This window comes from Rhinopithecus bieti, unplaced genomic scaffold (assembly GCF_001698545.2).
Source record: "Rhinopithecus bieti isolate Rb0 unplaced genomic scaffold, ASM169854v2 scaffold_10589, whole genome shotgun sequence".
Lineage (NCBI taxonomy): Eukaryota > Metazoa > Chordata > Mammalia > Primates > Cercopithecidae > Rhinopithecus > Rhinopithecus bieti.
In genome coordinates this window covers 2,568,815-2,594,235 of record NW_016807065.1, presented here as the reverse complement: position 1 = coordinate 2,594,235, position 25,421 = coordinate 2,568,815, and the positions used below count along the sequence as shown (strand labels likewise).

Genomic DNA, 25,421 nt, shown 5'->3' with positions numbered 1-25,421 from the left:
ATGATCGTGCCACTGCACTCCAGCAAAAACTCAAACAAACAGAGAAAGCTGTGCAGGCTGGGCGTGGTGGCTTACGCCTGTAATCCCAGCACTTTGGCAGGCCGAGGTGAGCAGATCGCTTGAGGCCAGAAGTTCAAGACCAGTCTGGCCGAAATGGTGAAACCCTGTCTCTACAACATACAAAAATTAGCCCAGTATGGCAGCATCGCACCTGTAATCCCAGCTACTCGGGAGGCTGAGGCAGGAGAATCATTCAAACCCGGGAGGCAGAGGTTGCTGCGAGCCAAGATTGCGCCACTGCACTCCAGCCTGGGCGACAGAGAGACTCTTATCTCCAAAAAAACAACATAAAAGCTGTGCAGATTAGAACAAGAGCTGGACAGGTTTCCTGCTGTTGATTTCAGTCATCTCTTCCCTGACCCCTGCCAGGCCTTCCTGGCTTTCTCCTCACCACTCTTGGTCCTGTGTGGATTTCTGCCCCCAGGCCACCGTCCACTTGGGACTTCCTCACGCCTCTTCCCACTGTCCTATTTAGGGACCTTAGGCTGTCTCTATGATGTGACTTCACCGTCTCCCTAAGCCCCAGCCTTTCACATAATCTGCCTCAAGCATGTCCTCAAAGCCCCTCACATTCAATTTCACCCCTTCACCTCCCATTCCTCCTGCATCCCACCTCAGTCATTACCCCTCTGTTCCATCTTCCCCCTCAGACCCAGCAAGGCCCTGGCCACCTCCCTCTCTGTCCCTTGCCTCCTCCCTTCAATCACCAGGTTTACATCACTCAACTCTCTTGATGTGCCCACCTCCCCTGCTCACCCGTGTGCCGCCCCACTCATCCCACCCTACCTGCAAGCTGAGAGAGGGCGTCCAGTTTGCTGGGTCTAACCTCAGTCCTGGCGTTGAAGAGCTATTTGGCCTGGGGCAAGGGACTTTCCTTCTCTGTGCCTCTGTTTCCTCCTTTGTAACATGAGAGTTGCCAGTTGGGCCCTGGCTGCCTCCTAGCATTGACGTAAGGCTCAGTGAGTCTACACTGGCAAGTGCAGGAAGGCTCTTAGGATTGCGGATGTTATTGTCTTTCCTGGGACCTACAAGAGCCAGTCCAACTGGCCTGGGATTGGGGGTAGCCTCCCCTCCTTTCCACTCTAAGTGCCCATCAGCTCCCTGAGGCACCCTGTTCTCTCCCACCTCCTGGGCTTTGCATCTGCAGGCCCCTCTGCCTACAACACCATCACCCCTTCCTCCAGCAAACTCCTGCACATCTGTACTCTCCTTCCAGATCCCCTCTCTCCCTTCCCAATGCCTTCCCCCCGGTCCAGACCCACTCTTAATCCGGGCCATGTGGTCTGTGTGTGTGTGTGTATGTTGTATCTGGTGACCCTGACCCCCGTGTTTCCTCTCTATGCCCCCACAGAGCACGTGCCCCCGGAGCTGTGGGAGCCCTTCTATACCGACCAGTATGCGCAGGAGCATGTGAAGCCCCCGGTGACACGGCTGCTGCTCTCAGCCGAGCTCTACTGCAGAGCCTGGCGCCAGGCGCTGCCACAGCTTGAAACACCCCCCAACCCCTCTGCACTGCTGGCGCTGCTGGCGCGGAGGGGCACAGTGCCTGCTTTGCCCGAGCGCCCGGTGCGCGAGGCCGACCTGAGGCACCAGCCCATTCTCATGGTAGGCCCCGCCACTGCCTGTTAGACGATGCCTACCATGCTCGTCTCCTTCCCCCAAGCTCCTCCCACTAGTACTGGCTCCTCCTTTCAAGCTTTGTCCATTAAGCCTAGCTCCTCCCATCAGGCTTGGCTCCTCCCCTCAAGCGCTATCTATTAAGCCTAGCTCCTCCTACCAGTCTTAGTGTCTTGCCTTAAGCTCTGTCAATCAAACCTAGCTCCTCCTATCACTCGGCGCCTTCCCTTAAGCTCTGTCCATCAAACCTAGCTCCTCCTACCAGTCCTGGCTCCTCCCCTCAAGCGCTGTTCATTAAGCCTAGCTCTTCCTCCCAGCCCTGGCTCCTCCTCTCAAGATCTTCCCATCAAGCCTGGCCCCTCCCATCAAACCCAGCTCCCCAAAAAGGCGCCACTCTGGCCCTTGAGGATTTGCGTACACAGTCCACCCTATCCTAAGGCCTAGCATCTGACCTCAAAGTCCCGCCCATTGTGCGTGGCTTCTCTAGGACCCCATTTCTAGTTCCTTACCTTAAGGCCCCACCCATGAACCACTGGCCCTACCCTAACCCTAACCCTCAAGCCCCACCCCCCCATCAAGTTCTTTCCATCTCTAGGTTCTTCCTTTTCCCAGGCCTTTGGGGGCCAAGGTGTGCCTCCTGCAGCTTTCGGGTCTCACCCTCTAGCCCTTGCCCCCACAGGGAGCCCACCTAGCTGTCATTGATGCCCTCATGGCTGCCTTTGCCTTCGAGTGGACAAAGACCCTGCCAGGTCCCTTGGCCCTGACCAGCTTGGAGCACAAGCTGCTTTTCTGGGTGGACACGGTAGGTGGGGTTGGGCCCGGGGTGGGTTCAGGGACCAGCATCGTCCAGTGGCCAGACCACTGACCACCCCCCTGCCCTCCAGACTGTCCGGCGGCTGCAGGAGAAGACAGAGCAGGAAGCGGCCCAGCGAGCCTCTCCAGCAGCCCCTGCAGACGGGGCGGCCCAGGCGCAGCCTTCGGTGAGGCCAGGGCATAGAACCATCGGAAGGATGGGGGACCGGAGATCTGGGAGGGCTGGGCGGGGCTGTGCTTCCCGGCCACTCCTGAAGTGGGGAGGGGGCTAGAGGTGACACACTCTCTCTTTCTTCTCCCTTCTCTCAATCTCTCGTGCCCCGCCCGTCCCCTGTGCCGGTACCCGCTGCCCTCCTCTCTGCCTCTCTGGCCTCAGTGCCCTACGCGCTGGTACTGGAAGCTGGTTCCTGTAAGTGGGGCTGTCTGTCCGCCCCGTCTGCCTGCCCTGCTTGTAGCTCTGTCTGTCTGTATGTCTGTTTCCGCCTGCCTGTCTGCACGCCCTCTCATACCTCCCCAAGCTGTGAGCAAAGGAAGTTGGACCCCAGTCCTGGGAGACAGAAACCCTCTGTGCACCAAGCGAAGGGTAGAATCTGGGCCATTAACTGAGAGGGCGGCCCCCTCCCCAGTGAACTGATGGGTGGGGACGAACTTCCCCTCCCATTATTCAGAAGGGCAAACACTCCCCGTTCCCATTAATGAAGAGGGTGGGACCCCTGAACCTGTCCCCCTTAACCGAGGTGGGGAGACCGCAAAAATTTCTGAAGGGGGGACCTGCAGCCCATCACAAACGTGGATCCTGACCCTAGCAGGCAGGGCACCCTCTAGCCAAGAGGAAGACCCTCCAGTGCAGAAGATAGAATAACCTTCCTGAGATCCCCAGCTTCCCTAGAGAAAAATCCCAGCTTTGAGAAGGAGGAGGAGGCCCATCCCTGAAGCTAGAGGTTGAAATTTCTCTCTTCCCTGAATGAGCTGTGTGACCTTGCAGAAGTATCTAAACCTCTCTGTGCTTCATATAAATTACTCCCATAGTAGATAAACAAGGAGGAAGTGGGGGAGGTTTTGGGCTGGCTGACATCCCCACCTTTGCTCACTCCTTCCCCCAACCCTGGGGCCTGGGTTGGGAGGTTCCCTTCCTGCCTACCCGCTTCCTCCGCATCCTCTCCCCAAGCTGGGGGCCTGGGTCTTTTGTGGGAGGAGGATTCCCCGCATAAGAAGGGATCCCTACTCTGTGGGGTCCCTTGGGGCTGGGAGGAGCTGGGGTTTGCAAAGCCGGCCAGAGCAGTCAGGGAGCTGGACGGCCGGGGCTCAGGGCCAGGGCCAGGGCTACCCCCTCCCCCCCAAGGTGGGCTTGGGGGCCCAGCAGGTCAGCATCCCTCCGCCTTGCTGATGGCTGCTCCTCTCCCCCCAGCACGCAATTGCCTTCTGTTTGAAGGAGTCGGGGAGCAAACCCCCCATGGTAATGTATCCCCCGCCCCGGGGTCCCAGGAGTCCCTGTCCCCAGCCCCCGCTGCTGGCCTGGCTGCTCGAAGACATCTCCTCTGCCTCTTGCTGCTGCCCCTCCCCTGCTCCAGGCTGGCCCTCCAACTCTTGTCTCTGGGACCCCCAGCTTCCCGCCCCCTCATGGCGGAAACCCCAGGCCTCCCCGCCCAGCCTGCATGACCGCTGACCCGGGGGGCCAGCCTGGCCACTCACCTGACCTGGCTCCCATCTGCAGATCCGATACCGCAAGGACCGTGTGGTGGCGCGACGTGCCCCCTGCTTCCCGACGGTGACCAGCCTCCAGGACCTGGCCAGTGGGGCCGCACTGGCCGCCACCATCCACTGCTATTGTCCCCAGCTGCTTCGACTTGAGGGTGAGTAAATGGACGTGGACCAGATCTTGTGCGGGGAAGCTGGACATCCTAAGTCCCAGCCCCCAGGCCCTCCATCCCCAGGTCCGAGAGACCAGTAACGATGCAGTGGTCATGAGGGCAGCTTCCGGAATTGGCAGACCTGAGTTTGTGTCTCTCTCTTCCCCGATTAGTTGTGTGACCTCACGCAAGTGTATAAACCTCTCTGTGCTTCCACGAATTCATTCCTGCAGCAGATGAAACGTATGGAGTGTGGACTGTGTGCCAGACCTTGTTGTAGGCACTGGGGATCCAGCCAGAATAGAGACATACTCCCGACCTCATAGACGGCTCTAGCTGGGGGAGAAAGATACTAAGTTTATCCAGAAGTACTTTTTTTTTTTGAGACTGAGTCTTGCTGTGTTGCCCAGGCTGGAGTGTAATGGCATGATCTTGGCTCACTGCAACCTCCACCTCCCAGGTTCAAGCCATTCTCCTGCCTCAGCCTCCCGAGTAGCTGGGACTACAACCACATGTCACCACGCCCAGCTAATTTTTGTATTTTTAGTAGAGACAGGTTTCACCATATTGGCCAGGCTGGTCTCGAATTCCTGACCTCAAGTGATCTGCTCGCCTTGGCCTCCCTAAGTGCTGGGATTACGAGCGTGGACCACTGCACCCGGCCCAGAAGTAGTTTTTGGATGTTGGGTACTCCTAAAAGCAATGGGTGGTCAGAAAAAGCTTTTTTTAAAAAAAAAAACAAACTTTTTTTCTTTTATTAAAAAAAAAAATTATAGGGCTGGGTGTGGTGGCTCATGGCTGTAATCCCAGCAGTTTGGGAGGCTGAGGCAGGTGGATCACGAGGTCCCGAGTTCAAAACCAGCCTGGTCAGGATGGTGAAACCCTGTCTTTACTAAAAATACAAAAATTAGCCAGGCGCGGTGGCAGATGTCTGTAATCCCAGCTACTCAGGAGGCTGAGGCAGGAGAATCGCTTGAAAATAGGAAGTGGAGGTTGCAGTGAGCCAAGACCGCGCCATTACACTCCAGCCTGGGCGACAGAGCGAGACTCCATCTCAAAAAAAAAATTATGTAATAGAGATGGGGTCTTGCTATGTTGCCCACGCTGGTCTTGAACTCCTGGACTCAAACATCCTCCCGCCTCAGCATCCCAAAGTGCTACGATTACAGGCATGAGCCACCACACCTGGCCCGGAAAAGCTTTTTGATCTAGGGAGCCCTGAGCTTGTTCCTGCAACTAGACGGTCCCAGCTGGGGGTGATGGGAGACAGTGACAGATCATTAGGCATTCGATTCTCATAAGGAGGGTGCAGCCTAGATCCCTCGCATGCGGGGTTCCAATACTGTTCGCTCTCCTGTGAAAATCGGCCGCTGCTGATCTGATGGAGGCGGGGCTCAGATGGGCCTGCAAATAATGGGGAGCGGCTGTAAATACACTCACTGCGGCTCACCTGCTGTATGGTCCAGTTCCTAACAGGCCACGCCCCGGGGGTTAAGGACCCCTGGCCTAAGGATGGTCTATCATAGAATTCACCTCGGCCGGGCGCGGTGGCTCACACCTGTAATCCCAGCACTTTGGGAGGCCAAGACGGGCAGATCACGAGGTCAAGAGATTGAGACCATCCTGGCTAACACGGTGAAACCCCATCTCTACTAAAACTATAAAAAATTAGCCTGGTGTGGTGGCACACTCCTGCAATCCCAGCTACTCGGGAGGCTGAGGCAGGAGAATCACTTGAACATGAGAGGTGGAGGTTGCAGTGAGCCGGGATTGCGCCACTGCACTACAGCCTGGGTGACACAGCAAGACTCAGTCTCAAAAAAAAAAAATGCAAAAAAATTCACCTCTCAAATGGCACCTGGCAGAAGCTGGGCTCATAGGAGGTCTTCGTGTGGGGGCTGCTGGTCCCTGGCTTCCCTGGGGCCCCCGTCCTCCTCCTCATAGAGTCAGGGACCCACTCCTCCTGTCCCCACAGAGGTCTGCTTGAAGGACCCGATGTCTGTGGCGGACAGCCTGTACAACCTCCAGCTGGTGCAGGATTTCTGTGCCTCCCGCCTTCCTCGTGGCTGCCCCCTGTCCCTTGAGGACTTGCTGTACGTCCCACCACCGCTCAAGGTAAGGCCATCCTGGGGCCTCCTGGGCTGAGACAGGCATCTGGGGCCGGGGGTATCCCGTCTGCTGACCCAGCCTCCCACCTCCAGGTCAACTTGGTGGTGCTGCTGGCTGAGTTGTTCATGTGTTTTGAGGTGCTCAAGCCCGACTTCGTGCAAGTGAAGGACTTGCCCGAGGGTCACGGTGAGGCCCTGGGGGCCTGGGGGCCGGGTGGGGGGTGGGTGGGAGAGCCAAACCCCACCTGACCTTCTTCTGTGTACCACAGCTGCCTCCCCCCGGGGCACTGAGGCCTCCCCACCTCAGAACAACAGCGGCAGTAGGTACGGTCCCCACACCGGGCGAATCTCTGGCATGTGGGTGGGCGGCGCCATGTCTGCCCTGCTGGGCACTGGGACGCAGCTGGGCGACGCTGATGTCTACCCCCTGGGGAGAGGCGGAGGAGGAGGTGGGGGTCCTGAGGCTGAAATACGTCTCTCTGTACAGTTCTCCTGTCTTCAGCTTCCGCCACCCGCTCCTGTCATCTGGTGGCCCCCATTCCCCACTCCGAGGATCCACAGGTGAGGAGGGGGTAGGTGGCTTCTGTCCTGGGGGACCCCCCCATCCACAGACTGCTCCAGTGGGCCTCATGTTGTTTCCTCGTGAGCCTTCCAGTAGCCCCTCCATCAGGTGCCCCTTGGGCATCCCAAGGTGACCCCCAGAATCGCCTCCCCAGTGGCCCCACAGTACCCCGTAGTGACAGTAAATGGCCCCGGATATGTTTCTGGAAACCTCTGGTTTCACTAGACCACATGATGAGCCATCAGTGACTCATCCAGTGACCTTGCAGAGGTTGTCCCCAGATGCTGGCTGACCCCACTCAGGGTCCCCATAGTAACCACTCATCGCCTACCCCAGGCTCCCTGAAGTCTTCCCCATCCATGTCCCATATGGAGGCCCTGGGCAAGGCCTGGAACCGGCAGCTCAGGTGAGTGCACCTCATGGGCCAGGGTAGGGGGTGGAGCAGGCTAGGGCGGGGTGGGGCCGAGGCTGGTCCCACGGGCTGACCCCTCCCTCCGGCCGCCCAGCCGTCCCCTCTCCCAGGCTGTGTCATTCAGCACCCCCTTTGGCCTGGACAGCGACGTGGATGTCGTCATGGGTGACCCTGTGCTTCTCCGCTCTGTGAGCTCGGACAGCCTGGGCCCCCCGCGTCCCGCGCCGGCCAGGACCCCCACCCAGCCACCCCCGGAGCCTGGTGACCTGCCCACCATCGAGGAGGCTCTGCAGATCATCCACAGTGCCGAGCCCCGGCTCCTCCCAGATGGGGCGGCCGACGGCAGCTTCTACCTCCACTCCCCTGAGGGGCCCTCCAAGCCATCCCTGGCCTCCCCCTACCTGCCCGAGGGGACCTCCAAACCACTCTCCGACAGGCCCACCAAAGCACCGGTGTACATGCCACACCCCGAGACCCCCTCAAAGCCATCTCCCTGTCTGGTGGGGGAGGCATCGAAACTGCCAGCCCCATCCGAGGGGTCCCCGAAGGCGGTGGCTTCGTCCCCAGCAGCCACCAACTCCGAGGTGAAAATGACCAGCTTTGCGGAACGCAAGAAACAGCTGGTGAAAGCAGAGGCTGAGGCCGGAGTGGGGTCCCCCATGTCCACTCAGGCCCCGCCGGAGGCCCTGAGCTCGGAGATGAGTGAGCTTGGCGCCCGGCTGGAGGAGAAACGCAGAGCCATTGAGGCTCAGAAGCGACGGATTGAGGCCATCTTTGCCAAGCACCGTCAGCGGCTGGGCAAAAGCGCCTTCTTGCAGGTGCAGCCGCGGGAGGCCTCCGGGGAGGCAGAGGTGGAGGCCGAGACAGGCCCAGTCCCTGGTGGGGAGCGGCCGGCGGGTGAGGGCCAGGGTGAGCCAACCTCACGGCCCAAGGCAGTGACCTTCTCGCCAGACCTGGGCCCGGTGCCCCCTGAGGGGCTGGGGGAATACAATCGAGCGGTCAGCAAGCTGAGTGCTGCCTTGAGCTCACTGCAGCGGGACATGCAGAGGCTCACGGACCAGCAGCAGCGGCTTCTGGCCCCGTCGGAGGCCCCCGGACCTGCCCCACCACCCGCTGCGTGGATCATACCTGGCCCCACAACAGGGCCCAAAGCTGCATCCCCTAGCCCCGCCCGGCGGGTCCCAGCCACCCGGCGCAGCCCTGGGCCTGGGCCCAGCCAGTCACCCCGCAGCCCGAAACACACGCGGCCGGCGGAGCTGCGGCTGGCACCCTTGACCAGGGTGCTCACGCCACCCCACGATGTAGACAGCCTCCCCCACCTGCGCAAGTTCTCGCCGAGCCAGGTGCCTGTACAGACGCGCTCTTCCATCCTCCTGGCAGAGGAGACGCCCCCCGAGGAGCCGACTGCCCGGCCAGGCCTCATCGAGATCCCTTTGGGCAGCCTGGCAGATCCCGCTGCCGAGGATGAGGGAGACGGGAGCCCCGCTGGTGCTGAGGATTCCTTGGAGGAGGAGGCGTCTTCAGAGGGGGAGCCCCGGGCGGGGCTGGGGTTCTTCTACAAGGTGAGTCCCCGAGCAGGTGGCTGGAGGGTCCTGGGCCTGGGGCAGGGGTGGAGGGGTGTGGACAGACGCATTGTTGGATGAATAGGGCTTTACTGGAGGATGGGTGGGTGGCTGGGGGATGGATGGGCAACCAGGTGTGAGTGGACAGAAGAGGTGTGAGTGGCTGGGTGAGGCCTCCATGGGTGTAGGGAGAGGGACATTTGCACGGTGGGGGCCAGGTGGGGTAACAGGGGCCTCAGATGGGATTTGCTCGTTTGTTGCGTAAGGACTTCCACAAGGGGCTGTAGGGGTGCAGTGGGGTGAGAGGTCCTCCCTCTGTGGCTTGAGTGAGGCCCTCAGGTATGTTTGGGGGTGAGGGGTTTCCAGTGGGGGCTGGCCCAGTCATCTCCCTCCCAAACAAGGTATGGGTGGCTGGACAAGGGGGATAGATGGATGTGGGGAGTGGTGGAGAAACAGGGAGGAGTGATGGATAGACAGATGGATGAGTGGCTGGTTGCATGGGTGGGTGATGGACAGATGGATGGACAAGACCAGGATCTTCAGGGCATCTTCTTGCTCATCCTCTCTTTCACCCCCTCACGCCCAGCGTGCTCCTTTCCTGGCCCTTCCCTATGTCCACTGTCTCTCCATTCCCATGGCTCTCCCAGCTGGGGCCACCACCGTGTCTCATCTGGACACCTAGGATCACCCTCCAACTGGCCTCTGCTGCCCACCTCCATCCCGGGCCATTTTCCACTGAGAAGTGGACTGCTCCCCTTACCCTTGCTTTTAGAATGAAAGTCCTCCCCAGGGCTTTAGGCTATGCTCATTTTTTTTTATTTTTTATTTTTTGTTTTTTGAGCCGCAATCTTGCTCTGCGGCCCAGGCTGGAGTGCAATGGCGTGATCTTGGCTCAATCCAACCTCCACCTCCTGGGTTCAAGTGATTCTCCTGTCCCAGCCTCCTGAATAGCTGAGACTACAAGACTATGCCACCACACCCAGCTAACTTTTGTATTTTTAGTAGGGACAGGGTTTTGCCATGTTGGCCAGGCTGGTCTCAAACTCGTGACCTCAGGTGATCCACCCGCCTTGGCCTCCCAAAGTGCTGGGATTACAGGTGTGAGCCACTGCACCTGGCCTGTGCTCACTTCTGACTTAGTCCTGCGCCACTGTCCTCAGCTCTGTATCCCAGCCACACTGGCCCCCCTGTACTTCTGTGCCCCCCAGTAGGTTTGTTCCAGCCTCAGGGCCTCGGCACTAGCTGTCGCCTCTGCCTGGAATGCGCTGCTCTGTACCCCTGTATGCCTACCTAGTTAAGTTCTGATCATTCTACAGGGTAGTTCCTCTGGGAAGCCTTCCTGGGTGTCCAAAGGCCAGGCCAGGGTCCTCCCGCAGTGTAGAGTGTCTGCCCAACACGAGCTTTTGCTGGCACTCATTGCTGTTTGCTGCCTTTGTCTTCCCCATTGGGTTAAGCACTGTGTATGTGAGCAGCACCCAGTGTACCCCATCCCTGTATGTGTCCCAGTACTTAGTGTGGCTGTGCATACAGTAGGCACCAACTAAGTGCATTTAGAACAGTGATGAAAACGAAAGCACAGGTGGGTGGCGGGCAGCCTGGGTGGATGGAAGATGGGCCTCCAGCCATGCTGGGGGAGGGGGTGGCTAGCTAGACTCGGCATCTGTCCCCAGGATGAAGACAAGCCTGAGGATGAGATGGCCCAAAAGCGGGCCAGCCTGCTGGAGCGGCAGCAGCGGCGAGTGGAGGAGGCGCGGCGGCGCAAGCAGTGGCAGGAGGCGGAGAAGGAACAGCGGAGGGAGGAGGCCGCGAGGTGAGACCGGACCTGCCCTGGACGGCCGCTCCTTGGCCTGTCTACCACTATGGACCCTGTGAGTGGTTCTGATGCCCATTCCCTGTGATCTGCAGGCTGGCCCAAGAGGAGGCCCCCGGCCCAGCCCCGCCTGTGTCCGCAGTCCCCGTAGCCCCGATGGCGACCCCAGCCCCTGCTGCCCGGGCAGCCGACGAGGAGGTGGGTCCCCGGAAGGGGGACTTCACGCGGCAGGAGTACGAGCGCCGGGCCCAGCTAAAGCTCATGGACGACCTCGATAAGGTGCTGCGGCCCCGGGCTGCGGGGTCCGGGGGCCCAGGTCGGGGCGGGCGGAGGGGCCCCCGGCCTCGCTCTGGCTGCTGTGACGACTCGGCCCTGGCACGAAGCCCAGCCCGCGGCCTGCTGGGTGAGGACCCTTGGGAGATGGGGCCTGCCCAGTGCCCTTTCTGGGGCCGACTGGGTGAGGCTCCCCGTGGGTAAGGGGGGAGGGGGAGGGAGATGTAAGCAGGGGTGCAGGGAGGGGATGGGTGTGTGGGGTGACAGGGGGCCTCTGGGTGTCTTTTGGGTAAAGACTTCCATCGGGGGCTGGGCGCAGTGGCTCACGCCTGTAATCCTAGCACTTTGGGAGGCTGAGGCGGGTGGATCACAAGTCAGGAGTTCAAGACCAGCCTGGCCAACATGGTGAAACCCCATCTCTATTAAAAATACAAAAATTAGCCGGGCATGGTGGCGCGCCTGTAGTCCCAGCTACTCGGGCGACAGAGGCAGGAGAATCGCTTGAGCCTGGGAGGCAGAGGTTGCGGTGAGCCAAGATTGCACCACTGCACTCCAGCCTGGGCAACAGAGCGAGATTCCGCCTCAAAAAAAAAAAAAAAAGACTTCCATAGGGATGTGGGGTACAGTGGGGTGAGGGGTCTGTCTTCTGTGGCTTAATGGATAAGAACCTTTGGGAATATGTTTGGGGTGAGGTGTTGCCAGTAGGGGCTGGCCCAGTGCTGCTCCCCACCAACTGCTGGACAGAGCATCCTCCCTCATAGTGGGGCCCTCCATAGGGGGGCTGCAGAGGGCCGACGGGTCTTGGGCAGGGCTGACTCCTCCTGTGCTCCCCCGACAGCCTGCTGGACCGCGTGTTGTGGAGGGCAGGGGGCTTCTGGTGGGCACTGACCTGCACTCTCTGTCCCCAGGCTCTCGGCTGAGCAAAATCTATTCCCAGTCCACCCTGTCACTGTCCACTGTGGCTAACGAGACCCACAATAACCTCGGGGTGAAGAGGCCCACATCTCGGTGAGTTCAGCCTGCACGGGGGCGGAGGGGGGAGGTCATGTGCTGGGTGGCCTCGCAGCGCCTGGGAGGTGTGCAGGCATCTGGGTGAACCTAGAGGGCGGTATGGCTCCAGTGTATGGATATGCCATGAAGAGATGGAGGGACGCCTGTGGGCACGTGTGCATGGGGGATAGTCTGTACCTGGCAGACAGGACCCAAGCATGTGCCTCGGTGCCCGAGTGCCAGGTGTTCCTGAGGGAGGAGGACAGGATGGGGCGCTGCATGGACTTGGGAGGGTATGCAGTGTATACCGCCTCCTCTGTGGTGTGTGGGGCCCACCTTTTCTTTTTATTTTTGTTTTTTGTTTTTTTGAGAGGAAGCCTCACTCTGTTGCCCAGGCTGGAGTGCAGTGGCGCAATCTTGGCTCACTGCAACTTCTGCCTCCTGGGTGCAAGCGATTCTTGTGCCTCAGCCTCCCGAGTAGCTGGGGTTACCTGTGCCTGTAGAGATGGGGTTACACCTTGTTGGCCAGGCTGGCCTCGAACTCCTGACCTCAACTGATCTGCCCACCTTGGCCTCCCAAAGTGCTGGGATTACAGGCGTGAGCCACGATGCCCAGCCGTGGCCCTTCTTTTCCTTGGTCCCTCTGCACATCAGGAAGCTTCCCATCTCTGACCCCACCTCCATCCCATCCTTTCCCCACTGCAGGGCTCCCTCCCCGTCAGGTCTCATGTCCCCAAGCCGCCTGCCTGGAAGCCGTGAACGGGACTGGGAAAATGGCAGCAATGCCTCCTCCCCAGCGTCAGTGCCCGAGTACACAGGTAAGCGGGGGCGCTGGGTGATGTGGGGAGCAACAGGCACCCTCCTCCACGGCCCCTGCTCATTCCTCCTGTCCCCGCCACCCCCCGCCCCGCCCCCTGCCTCACCCTCTAGGTCCACGGCTGTACAAGGAGCCCAGCGCCAAGTCTAACAAGTTCATCATCCACAACGCCCTGTCACACTGCTGCCTGGCGGGCAAGGTGAACGAACCGCAGAAGAACCGCATTCTGGAGGTGAGCCCGCCCACACGTGGGAGTTGGGGGCTGGTGGGTGGATAGGTGGCCTGGTGGTGGGTGGGTAGGTGGCCTGGCTTGGCCGGCTGACCATTTCCGGCACTCCTGCCCAGGAAATCGAGAAAAGCAAGGCCAACCACTTCCTGATCCTCTTTCGCGACTCGAGCTGCCAGTTCCGGGCACTCTACACGCTGTCGGGGGAGACAGAGGAGCTGTCGCGGCTGGCGGGTTACGGGCCCCGGACCGTCACGCCTGCCATGGTCGAAGGCATCTACAAGTACAACTCGGACCGCAAGCGCTTCACCCAGATCCCCGCCAAGACCATGTCCATGAGCGTCGATGCCTTCACCATCCAGGGACACCTCTGGCAGGGCAAGAAACCCACCACTCCCAAGAAGGGCGGCAGCACCCCCAAATAGCCCCACCCAGGCAGTCCACGGTCCGGGCCCTGTGTGCTATGGCCGCCGCCCCCCCGGAGGACAGTCAGTCGGTATTCCTGGGTCCTGTCTGTCCCCAGCCGTGTCTGGGTGGGGCTGGAGTCTCCACCCTCTGACTTTGAGTCCAGTCCTGCTGTGGGGGCTGAGCTGGGAGGTTCAGGGACTCAGGGCTCAGCTCAGTCCCCTTGTCTGTCCTCCCCCACTTCTTGAATAAAATAATTTAAAGAGAAGTTGAGCCTTGTCCCCTCCGAGGCTGGCCAGGGTCCCACACTCCCTGGCTATGTTTTCAGTCTCCTGTTCTTTCTTGAACCCACTCGTGTCTTCAACCCCCATAATCCCCTAATGCAGCTTCAGCCAGGGTCTGAGGGCCCCGCCTTCCTGCCATCACCCCTAGCCCCCAAGCAGGGCTGTTTCGAAGCTGCCCTCTTAACTGATCTCTCGGGCTCCAGGCTTCCTACTGGCCCTGCGGCCTCGGCCACCCCCGCTTGCTGGATTTTCCTGTGTGGCTGTTGTTACTGGCCCTAACCAGTGTTTGGCCTGGGGCCAACTTCTAACCTGATCTTGTCTACCCTGGCCAGCCTGGTGTTTTCAGGCCGGGCATCTACCTCTGGGCCAGCGATTCCGGGTTTGAGAGCTGACAATCCGGTTGCCCCCTTGGCATTGCCTGGGTGTCTCAGATGCAAGGCCTGCCCTGCAACCCAGGCTGGCACTGGCTTCCCAGCTGCCGCCCAGTTCTACGCAGCTCGGCCCTCCCCTCCTGTCTGTCTTCTCTCCAGCCCTGTCACCTCCCCGCAAAGTCCAAGCCAATGGCCTGGGCCTCCCCATGTCCCCAGCTGCCTCCTGCCCACACAGCAGCCTGTGTAACCCGTTCAAAGCACAAATCTGATTATATCCCTTGATGCTTAAAACCCCTTAATAGCCTAGAGTCCACTAATGGCTTCCCAGGCTTAGGACTAAGGACCACGCCCTGGTCCTGGGCTGTGCACGAGGTCTGGCACCCAGCCCCCCTCCAGCCACAGAAGCGCCTTACTAATCAGTTCCCAGAGCTGGGCCAGAGCCTGCCTGACTCCAAGACTCGAGGGCAAGGGCCAGTCCCTGGTGGGGAGCAGACAGCGGGTGCCACCCCAGGGAGGGGGTAGTTGCCTGGGGCCACACAAGGGCTCTGAGAGGCAGGGGCTAGCAAGACCTGGGCAGTCGGGTCGGATTGCCCTTCCCAGGCTGCAGAGGCTCAAGGAAGTTTCCGGGCAGGACCCACTCCAAGGCCCCAGGCAGCGGAGGGACTGGCCTCTCGAGTCCAGAACTGGCTCTGCGGGGTGAGGCCGGGCGGTGTCTGGCCTAGGGCCCAGCAGCCGCCCCACCTCCCACAGCAGCCAATCCGCGCCCAGGGCCAGGCACTCCTGAGCTGCCCTCCCTCGGGCACCTGGGCGGCAGGAAGGAGGCTCAGACCACTATGTACAAACGTGGCTGTATTGGGGAGGGGATGGGGAGGGGATGGGGAGGGGAGAGAGGAGACGGGGGAGGGACGGGTCAGTCTTCCTTCAGGCTCCCAAACACGGCGGCTGGCACGCTCTGCTGCTCCAGCCGAACCTCTGTGGGGAAGGCGGGAGCCAGTCACCCTCCTGGCGGTGGCCTGTCCCCGGAGGCCCGCCCTGGCCCTGCCCCCATCCCCATCCCCGCCAGGCCCTCACCGTTGGGCTCCAGGTCCATCTCATCCTCGTCCTCGTCCTCGCCCAGCTGGATCTCCTCAGGGTTGACCTGCTGTGCCAGCTCCGCCAGCTCCTCCCGGGAGGCGTCACTCCTGGGGACAGGCCAAGCTGCCTCAGTTCCCCACCCTGGGCCCCCTCGGGACCTGTCCCACTCCTGTCCCATCCCAGGATCCGCCCTCACCTCACGAACAGGATCTTGCTCTGGGCACGCGGGGGCTGGTCACGCTCCGCCTCAGCCGCCAGCTGCTCTGCCCGCTGTTCCAGCAGCTTCATGTCGTCCATGCCGCTCTGCCCGGGGGCCAGGTCAGACACTAGGGGGCGGGAGCAGGGTGTCAGCACCACAGGGGCCCCTCCCACACATCAGATGCGTCCCCATGTCCCCCAGGGTGATTCGCCCCAGCTCTCAAGGAGGTCCGCCCTTAGGACCTGATGCTGCCTAGATTCTCCAGAAAGCCCAGGTCCAGGCGGGCTGAGAATGTTCCCTGGATCAGGGAGTACAGCCAGCCGGGGTGGCTCACCTGGTGGCTGTGGCACTGTCCTGAGACTTTGAAGCGAGTCTGCGAGGCCATGCCATGAAGTTGACCTGCGTGTTGTACGTGGCCTGCACGCTGCGCCGGATGCGCAGCATCTCCTTGATGGTGTCCTCATTGCCGTGCCGGACCTCGAAGTCCTTCCACGTCTGCCAGAATGCGCCAGTCGTCTGTGTGGGGGGCAGGGCAGGGCAGGGCAGGGGTGGGTGTGTGGACCCGTGAGGTGGCTGACTCTGCCGCACCCCCAACCCTGATGCCTGTCCCTCCCCAGCCCCCAGCCCTACCCGGGGGTCACAGATCTGGGAGCAGAAGCTGTAGATGGCCCTGGCACGGTCGATCTCCCCGAGCTTGCACTCCATGTCTGCAAACCGCAGGCACATCTCACGCGCATGCTCGTCCGACAGCACCTGGACACCGGGGTTGGGGAGGCCGGGAGTGAGGCCAGGGTAAGTCAGGGCTCCCAACACACCATGGGCATCCCTGTGCTTCCAGAAGGCTCCTCCCCAGCCCCTCCCACCTGCCTGGACCCCTTCCATCTGCTCAGGGACCTCCGGCCCTGGCCCGGACTCCCGCAGTGGGTACCTCAATGGCCTTCTGGTAGATGCCACGGGTGTGCGTGACCCCATAGATCTCGGCCGCCCGCTTGATGTAGATGTTGAACATGTCATACTGCTGGGCGGGCTCCACGGCCCTGGTGGCACGCTCGTACACGGCCATGGCATGCCGCGCCAGGCCCCACTCCTCCTCCAGCTGTGCGTACAGCAGGTATAAGGCTGGGCAGGGCAGAGGGGAGAGGGAAGCACAGTCAGCTAGGACCAGTCAGAAACCCAGCCTGCCTGCCCCCCCATGCCGTCTGCCCGCCTCACTCTTGGCATATTTTGGGGGACAGCCATCCAGAGCCTGTTCAAACAGGTCTCGCGCCCGCTCCAGCTTGCGGCCCCCATAGCGGGCAATGAATTTGGTCAGGTAGGTGCTCCAGATGTCGGACACGTTGGGCCACTTGAACAGCGAGATGCCGCGCTCGTACGCCTGTTACCAGAGGGACAGTCATACATAAGAGTCTATAGGCAGAGACCACCAGGCACCCGGGATGTCCTTGGGTGACGTCTGTAGGGAGCCCGCTGGGGTCTCCCTCGGGGCCCTTCCCTGTCCCTAATGGCAGTTGTTGGGGTCTGTCCTCTGCACTGTCTCCCTCTGCGAGAACCCCAAGAACAGGGGTGCAATGGGACCTGCTAAGCAGTCTGACCCCATAGGAGGTGACATGATGGGGGATGGGTGAAGGTAGGTGGCTCCCCAGTTCCGCTGATACTGGCTGCCCATCCCCAGGGAGAAGGCCACACCCCCCCCAGGCAGAGGGGCAGGCAGCAGCACGCATATGCATGTACGACCTTCCCATTTGTGTATCTGTATAATGCCCACACGATCCATAGAAACACACACAAACATGACTGCTCCGGCCGCGGGACAGGGCCTTGCCATGGAGACACGCAACACAGCCCATGGACCCCACAAGCCATCTCCTGAGCAGCGGGGCAGGTACAGCCCGCACACGCTGGCACCAACAGCCTCCCCACGAGTCACGGGTACACACGGAAGCAGAACTCCGTGCCTGCTGTGGAATGAACTGTGCCCCGCCACAACATTCGTATGCTGAAATCTTAACCCCCAGTACCTCAGAAGGTAGATTCGTTTGAAGATGAGATCATTAAGTTAAACTGAGGTCGTTAGGGGTTGCCTAATCCATTATGACTGATGTACTTTTAAGAAGAGGAAATTTCGGCCAGGCGTGGTGGCTCAAGCCTGTAATCCCAGCACTTTGGGAGGCCGAGACGGGCGGATCACGAGGTCAGGAGATCGAGACCATCCTGGCTAACACGGTGAAACCCCGTCTCTACTAAAAAAAAAAAAATACAAAAAACTAGCTGGGCGGCAAGGTGGCGGGCGCCTGTAGTCCCAGCTACTCGGGAGGCTGAGGCAGGAGAATGGTGTGAACCCGGGATACGCCAGGGATACGGAGCTTGCAGTGAGCTGAGATCTGGCCACTGCACTCCAGCCCGGGCGACAGAGCGAGACTCCGTCTCAAAAAAAAAAAAAAAAAAAAAAAAGGGAGGAAATTTCGAAAGTGACACACACAAAGAGAAGGCCACACAAAGACACAGGGAGAAGGTGGCTGTCTATAAGCTAAGGAGAGAGGCCTCGGGAGGGACCAGCCCTGCCCACGCCTCCATCCTGGACTTCCAGCCTCCAGGACAGGGAGAAGCTCAATCTCTGTTGTTTAAATCACCCAGTCTGTATACTGTGTCACACAAGCCCCAGTGGACTTGTAAGGTGCCGAGGCTCCCTGGGGCAGGGGACACCACCATCAGGGGCCTCCGGGTCTGCCCCAGGCCCTCACCTTGAAGCTCTCCTCAAAGTACTTGTGCTCCTCCAGGAACATGGCATAGTTGATGACAATCTGGGGTGTCGCGATGCGCAGGTCCAGGATGCGGTCATACACGGCTTTGGTGGACTATGGGGGCGGGGATGGGGACAGGTCAGAGCTGGTTCTGGAGCTGAATCCGGGGCCCCGTCCCTCCCCAGCCACAGGCGGCTCACCTGGAAGGTGCCGAGGCTCTCCTCCAGGTCGGCGAGCATGGACCAGACCTTCAGCGACTTGTACACGCGGTTCTGCACGGGCTCGGAGCCATCAAAGTACTCGGCCCGGCGGGCAGGCAGCGCCGTGGCCTTCTGCAGGGCCAGACAGCGGCCGGGGAGGCGCTCAGGGGCTGTCCCAGGCCCCGGCCGTATAACCTGCAGCCCCCACCCCACAACCTGGGCCTGTTCTTACTCGCAGCAGCCGCAAGGCCTCATCGTAGTTCTCGTGTCGGAGCTCCAACTCCCCGCACTGACACCACACGCTTGCCAGGTCATCCACCTGCTTGAAGTTCACCTTGGTGGCCTTCTCCAGGATGACACGGGCCTGCAAGGGCAGGCAGAGGCCAGGCTGAGACCCTGCCCGCCTGGACAGCCCCCATCATCAAGGGTCAGAAAGGCGACCATGCTCACAAACGTACAGGCACAAACATACACGCATACACACAGGCACACACATGCGTGCACACACATGCATGCACCCAAACATGCACACATGCACACATCCATGAACACACACGCACACATATATGAGCACACACATGCATGCACACATACATGAACACACAGGCACACACAGCAGGGTGCTCACATCGTCCAGCTGCCCGTTGTCCTCATAAAACTTGGCAAACGCCACCCACAGAGTGTGGGGCTTGCCTGTGGCCTTGAAGGGGTCCACTGTCTGCACAGCCTCTGTGTAGGTGTTGATGATCTGGAGACAGGAGAGAGGGGGTCATATGGGACTCAGGACCCTGCAGATGAGTGTCGGGGCAGAGCTGTGGTTCTGAGGGGGGAGCCTGGAGGGTGCTGTGGCCCCTGTCAGGAGAGGCCAGGAAGGAAATGTGGCCCCTGCCAAGGGTCGGGACCAAGAGAGAGCTGTGGTCCCCCAAGGGGCAGGGTCAGGAGAGCTGTGGCCCTAATGGGCAGGGCCGGGAGAGAGCAGTGGCGCTCCAAGGGGTGGGGCTAGGAGGGAGCTGTGGCTCTGAGGGGCGGGGCTAGAGCAGGACAAGAACCCCAAGAACATGGGTGGAATGGGACCTACTAAGCACAGTCAGGCCCCTAGGAGGTGACATTACGGGTGAAGGTGGGTGGCTCCCCAGTTCTGCAGGAAACTGGCCCTCGGGGGAGGACCAGGGCAGGCTTCACGCACCTCCCGGGGGCGGCCCTGGTGCAGGGCGACACGCTTGTGCCACTCGTGCACGTGGTGTGGGTTTTGGCGCAGCAAGACGCTGTTGAGCAGCAGGGGCCGTCGGCTGATGAGCTGCTCGAAGCGGGCCAGGCGCAGCTCCAGGTCCACATCATCTGGGAGCCGCGAGGGGAGTTCGTGAGGGACCGAGACCCAGGATGCAGGGCCCTGAATGCCGCCACCTCTGCTCCCTGCCCTCACTCCGCTCCAGCCCCCAGCCAAGTGCTCTGGGCCCTAGACACTCAGCTTGGGTGTCCACCTGAGCCCCACCCCCAGCCCCAGGTACTGCAGATACCCCCTCCTACCCGCATGGTTCCCCTAGCCCTCCTGCCCTGCCAGGCTCTGGCCAAGGCCTGAGATATGTCCCCATTCCTGGCTCCTCCAGGACCCCCACACCCCCTGCATTCACCCAGCCTCCTTCCCTGCTGGCCCCCAGCTGAGCCTCCTGGGGCTGCCCCACCTGAGATATGCCCCGCCCCCACCCACTGATGTCCACTCAGCTCTCTCCCCACCAGCCAGGGGCCCCAGAGGCTCACCCTCCTCCTCGCGCCCCAGCTCTGAGGCGGTCTCCATCTTTGCAGCGATCATGCTCTCCTCGAACTGGGCATAGCTGTCAAACACCTGTGTGAAGTCCCGCACGGTCATCACCGTCCGGATGGCCTCCTCGTACACATCCCGAGCCTGTGGGGACCCAGGGAAGGGGAGGTGAAAGGAAAGTGACGCAGGGGACAGGCAGCAGCACTCTTAGCACCAGCCCCAATCTGGAACCCCTGGGGCCTTCCGGGGGCCCATCCAGCACCTCTGGGCAGTGATCCCAGGACAGAGTGTCAGTAGAGGCCTCTCACCCCCAACCTGCCCTGCACTGCCAGGGTGATCTTGGGAGCTTCAGGACCTCCTTAGTAAACCAGGTGACTGCTCTTTGTGCACAGTGACCTCAGGCTCAACTGACACACGTGTGTGAAGCACTTGGCACCCAATAGGTGGCCAAAACCCCCCACCGCCTATGGGTCCACCCTGCAGGGACCCTGGCCTCAGCTCATCCTCCGAGGGCTCAGACTTTGCTCCAAAGTGCCCCTCTCGCTTGCCTGACCCTCTTTCCCTGGCCTGCCTGTCCCCCACCTGGCTCACCCACCCCACCTCAGGCCCACTCTCTACCCAGCCCTGACGGGTCTCGCCCTGCTGCCTCCAGCAGCCTTGGCCTCCACGTGCCCCTAGAAGGGGCGCTGGGAAGCACATGCCGTCCACACCCCACTGGCAGCTCCCCTAGTCAGCAGCACGGCCAGCCCGTTTGGCTTTCGAGGCTCCCACCCTATCTTCCCCGGGTTCCTGTGCCTCCCTGCTCTCGGCTCCAGCCCCCTCTGTGCCCACCTGCCCCTAGACCGTCCCCTGAGCTTGCCACTCCACCGCCTACCAAGAGCCATAGTCACCTAACCCCCAAGGGAGTGGCCCTCACACCACGTACCTCCTCAGTGCTGTGCCTGCGTCACTGTGCTGATTGGTGACAGGCAGTAACTGTCACCCTGATTTTACAAATGAGGACACCCAGCCTTAGTGGGGCCAAGGCCACACAGCCAGGGGGTGTACCCTGAACGCAAGTGTGGCTGACTCCAAGTTTGGCGGGCTTGTGGGCAGGAGTGTCTCCCTCCCCTCACCAGGATGGCAATCGTGTGCAGGGACATGCATGTCTGTCACAAATGGCACTTTTTTTTTTTTTTTTTTTNTTCATTTTTTTGAGATGGAATCTCGCTCTGCCACCCAGGCTGGAGTGCAGTGGCGTGATCTCGGCTTACTGCAACCTCCACCTCCCAAGTTCAAGCGATTCTCCTGCCTCAGCCTCCCGAGTAGCTGGGATTATAGGTGCCTGCCACCATATGTGACCAATTTTTGTATTTTTAGTAGAGATGGGGTTTCGCCATATTGGCCAGGCTGGTCTTGAAGCACTGACCTCAAGTGATCCTACTGCCTTGGCCTCCCCAAGTGCTGGGATGACAGGCGTGAGCCACTGCGCCCAGCCATAAATGGCGCATGTTTTCTGCCTGTGCATGTGTCAACATGTATCCCCAAGTGTCGGAGGGAGACCCCGCCCCGATCCCAGAGCCCCGTGTGCCAGCGTGCACCTTCTCGAAGTGGCCGCTGCGGATGTAGTAGTCGGCGAGCGAACACCAGAGCTTGCCCAGCTGGTCGGTGAAGCGGGTGAGGCCCCCGCGGATGATGGCGTCCACATTGAGGGACTGTACCTTGTCCGGGTTCTGGGAGATGAGGTCGCACAGCTCGTGCCATAGCTGCAGGGCATGGGGCAGCGGGGGGAGAGTCTCAGGCTCAGTCACTGAGGGGGGTGGCCCTCCCACCCACTCGGCTCCCGGCAGGCCCACCTGGTAGTTGGACTTGCCGGCCTTAGACACAAAACGCTCGTCGTTCACCACAGTGGCCAGGCGCTGTGCAGCCTCATCCAGCCGGTCACTTGACTTGAGGTACTCAATGTACTCCTCTGCACTCTCGGGACTCAGCTGGGGACCGACCCACCCTTCAGGCAGTCAGTGGGGCGGCAGGGCTATACCCACCTCCCGATTCAGTGGCCTTGGGGTGCCCCCTACCCATTTACAACTGTCTTGGGCAAAAGCAAGCCCTGTCAAACCAGCCTCAGTCCCACTGGTCCAGCCCGGTTCCTACTGGTCTAGCCTTGGCCCCGCTGGGTTAGGCTCAACCCCCTATGGGTCCTGCCTGGGCTCCACTGGTCCAGCCTCAGTCCTGACTAGACCAGCCGCGGACCTTTTGGGTTAGCCTTGACCTGCAAGGGCACAGCCTTGACTGCAGTGGTCCAGTCTCAGCCCCAAAGGTCCAGCCTTGATCCTTTTGGGTTAGAATTGACCCCCAACCCACAATGGATCCAGCCTTGGCTCCACTGGTCCAGCCTCAGTCCTGACTGGTCTAGCCTTGGCCCCTTTGGGTCAGCCTTGATCCCATGGGTCCAGCCTTGACTACTACAGTGTCCAGCCTGGGCCCCATGGGTCTAGCCTCAGTCCTGACTGGTCCAGCTTAGAATCCAAATGTCACAGAACAGATGCTGTAAGTTTGAGCAAACCACGCCCCACTCCCGCCCAGCTGATGCTTCCACTCTCCACCCTGCCTGCTTCTCCCCAGCTCCTATTCCTGGCCCTCATCATGGCTGTGGTTTTACTCTAGTTCATGCCATCAGCTCACATACATCCGTCTTCCTAGTTAGACTAAAAGCTCTGTGCAGGCAGAGAGTGTCTTAGCCACACTGTCTTCAGCACCCATCTCTATACCTAATGTGAAACCAGTGTGGGCAAACTATTTGGAAAATAAAGACATGAATCACAGACAAGACATATGCATCTCCTGGTGCCTCTTCCCACACAGTCTGCTGGGTGACATCCCACACGGAGCTGGTGTCATACTGAGGCAGTTTCTGGAAACTAACCTGGGGAACCAGCATACCTGCTGGGCTCACCTTGAGGAAGCGCCGATAGCCTCGCACAGCTGTCTCCGGCAGTGGGTGTGAGCGCAGGAAGCGCAGATACAGGGGCCAAATTCGAGAGTGCTGCGTGATGGGCAGTGCCCGGAGGGCACGGTCGAATGTGCGGCGGGTGTGTGTGACGCGCCCCTGGTCCATGAGGAACTGGCAGTAATCTAGCCACAGACGGGGCATCTGGGGGTGTGGGGAGAGGCGGCTGGGGCTAAGCCACGGACTCCATGGCCTAGCCACAGACACTCGATGTCCTGTGGCTGAGTCACACCTGGGGCCTCCACATAAATGCAGCAAGACCCAGAAACCCCCAGCTCCAGGACTGAGTCCAGCCCAACTTCCCATGCACAGAAGCAACAGGATTCCAAGTCCCCATCCTTAACATGCTGAGCCCAGCCCCTGTCCCTACCCGACTCACCACCATGGACTGAGCCCCACCTCCCGATTTATCCCCTCGCCTAGCCCCAAACCTTGTGCATGAACACAAAGGCCCTCTCGTGACAGTTGTTGACATCTTCGTAGGCGGGGTCGGTCACACAGCGATGCTTCACCTGTGCCCGACGTGCCTTCAGGTATCGGTACCAGAGTTTGTAGCTGGGGAACAGGAGGGGACAGATGCTGATCGGTCAGCTTTATGGACCCCCTCAGAACCATCTGCCCTGCCCCTGTTGGCAAATGTGGGTGTGGGAGGGGTGACATGTCTCAGCAATGACAGGGACAGACTGGGACATCAGAGGAGGTGTGCTGACCCATCAAGGGATGTACAGGTCAGTGATGGAACACGAAGCAATCACCTGGGACCTACTTGGCAGTTTTGTTATAACTGGACCAAGTGGGGTGGGGGCTGGTGAGCAGGGCAGCTGGAGCCATTCTCACCTGCAAGGTAGCAGCTTGAGTGCCCGCTCATATAGCTGATTGAGCCTGGGCTTTGGGGCGCCCTGTTTGAACTCGATGTAGCGAAGCCAGCATTTGACAGAGAACTGGTTCCGCATGATTTCCTCCTCATAGGGGAGGTCCTCTTCCTCCTGCCAGGGCCAGGGAATGGGAAGAAGAGGGGCCAACCCTCAGAGCCTGTGTGCAGCACCACCCCACTACTGGGGCTCAGGTCCAAACTCTGGACTTTTACCCAAATCCCACCACCCACCAAGGAAGTCAGGTCACCAGATGCCCAGACACCAAACCAGGCACCAAACCAGATGCCCAGACACCAAGACACTGGCCCAGAACTTTACCCCTCAGAATTCAACTACCCAAAATCAAACCCAAATCATCAGACTTCTCAGTCATTAGGGCTCTGGGCCAGGCATGAGTCCACATCACCACTCGCTTTCTGCCCCAGATGGTCAGACTCCTTAGCTACCAAGGCCCTGGCCCAGATGCCAGGCCTCTGTCCTGGACACCAGACCCCACTTCTTCAAAACATGCCTCTTCCTAGACACCAGGCCTTTGGCCCCTCAGGCTCCCACTGTCACCATCTGACCCATCTCCACTCCAGGCCCAGACGACCAGATCTTCACCCCAGCCACCAGGGCTCTCAGGTCCAGATTCCAAGCCACTGGCCCCACCCCCAGAATCCCACTAGCCAGCATCTAGCTCAACTCTGCCCCAGAAGTTAAAAGCTAGGCCTTTATCTCATAAGAGCAGTTATACACCAGAAGCCAAGCCTTTAACTCTGCACACCAAGAATCTGGTGAAGATGTCACGCCTCTACTTCAGACAATAAGCATTTCATTGGCCACTGCCTGACAAGCTCCACATCACCAGGGTTCTTCTAGCCTGGCCATCACCCCCAGAAACTGTCATGCCGCAGTCCAGGCCTAGAGACCGCTATACAGAAAACCAAGGCTTCATCCCAGAAACCGGAGCCCTGGCCTCATAATCACGCCTTTACTTCAGACACCTGTCTTCACCTCTCAAGTTTCAGTTACGCGATCTCCTTGCTCTCCCATTCCCTGCACGCCCCCATTTCCGCCCCTGGCTCGGGAGGCTAGATGCTTTCCTTCGACAGTAGTTTTCTACTCAGACCCTAAGACACAACACCGTATTTTTTACTCCTGGCCAGTTAGGGTGGACATCACGATCCGGTCTCTGGCCCGTTAGGGTCCCCAACCCTTGGCCTGGCAATTTTGGTCTAAATCCCCTTGGCGACCCGGCCCCGATCCCCTGCGGCGTCCAGGTCCCAATACCCCAATGCAGGCCACCCCTGGCTCCTCTGTGGACTCACGAAGACAAGGTCCGGCCGCTCGGGCCGCGACAGTCGCGCCATCACCACCATTTTTCTGGATGCCCACGTACAGGCGAGAGTCGCGCTCTTATGACGTCTACCACTGACGGCCCG

General features: G+C 60.2%; 2 protein-coding genes across 6 annotated transcripts; one reads left to right on the top strand and one right to left on the bottom strand.

Moving 5' to 3' along the window:
- Nucleotides 1-329: 329 nt before the first annotated feature.
- CAMSAP3 (calmodulin regulated spectrin associated protein family member 3) lies at nucleotides 330-13,778 on the top strand. Of its 5 annotated transcripts, none has more exons than XM_017879974.1 (18): nucleotides 330-1,665; nucleotides 2,357-2,479; nucleotides 2,562-2,657; nucleotides 2,867-2,899; nucleotides 3,899-3,946; nucleotides 4,205-4,343; nucleotides 6,316-6,455; nucleotides 6,542-6,635; nucleotides 6,718-6,772; nucleotides 6,936-7,009; nucleotides 7,347-7,416; nucleotides 7,568-8,984; nucleotides 10,655-10,794; nucleotides 10,890-11,197; nucleotides 11,976-12,075; nucleotides 12,763-12,875; nucleotides 12,988-13,106; nucleotides 13,220-13,778. In XM_017879974.1, exons 1-18 carry the CDS (start codon nucleotides 1,297-1,299, stop codon nucleotides 13,523-13,525), a joined length of 3,744 nt encoding a protein of 1,247 aa, XP_017735463.1. In that variant the 5' UTR covers nucleotides 330-1,296; the 3' UTR covers nucleotides 13,526-13,778. The 5 variants fall into 5 exon arrangements, with proteins under 5 accessions (XP_017735463.1, XP_017735460.1, XP_017735461.1 ...); XM_017879971.1 differs by having other exon boundaries at nucleotides 7,517-8,984; XM_017879972.1 differs by lacking the exon at nucleotides 2,867-2,899 and having other exon boundaries at nucleotides 331-1,665; nucleotides 7,517-8,984.
- A 1,214-nt stretch (nucleotides 13,779-14,992) lies between these two features.
- Nucleotides 14,993-25,414, bottom strand: XAB2 (XPA binding protein 2). The gene is given in 23 exon segments (XM_017879976.1): nucleotides 14,993-15,132; nucleotides 15,232-15,341; nucleotides 15,431-15,560; nucleotides 15,784-15,949; nucleotides 16,064-16,186; nucleotides 16,362-16,552; nucleotides 16,646-16,808; nucleotides 18,175-18,288; nucleotides 18,375-18,478; nucleotides 18,481-18,506; nucleotides 18,607-18,693; nucleotides 18,695-18,738; nucleotides 19,003-19,016; nucleotides 19,019-19,122; nucleotides 19,561-19,712; nucleotides 20,133-20,156; nucleotides 20,158-20,277; nucleotides 21,714-21,878; nucleotides 21,969-22,103; nucleotides 23,069-23,266; nucleotides 23,554-23,677; nucleotides 23,960-24,108; nucleotides 25,308-25,414. Coding segments are annotated over 23 exon segments (2,556 nt in total). The 5' UTR covers nucleotides 25,359-25,414; the 3' UTR covers nucleotides 14,993-15,070.
- Between the last annotated feature and the right edge of the window lie 7 nt (nucleotides 25,415-25,421).

What these genes read in the sequence shown, in the direction of transcription:
- CAMSAP3 (XM_017879971.1), top strand. Translation starts at nt 1,297, where the DNA reads ATGCCTTCCCCCCGGTCCAGACCCACTCTTAATCCGGGCCATGTGGTC. An exon ending in GGCACCAGCCCATTCTCATG is followed by an intron (nt 1,666 to 2,356) that starts GTAGGCCCCGCC and finishes TTGCCCCCACAG; the next exon opens with GGAGCCCACCTAGCTGTCAT. An exon ending in CGGGGAGCAAACCCCCCATG is followed by an intron (nt 3,947 to 4,204) that starts GTAATGTATCCC and finishes TCCCATCTGCAG; the next exon opens with ATCCGATACCGCAAGGACCG.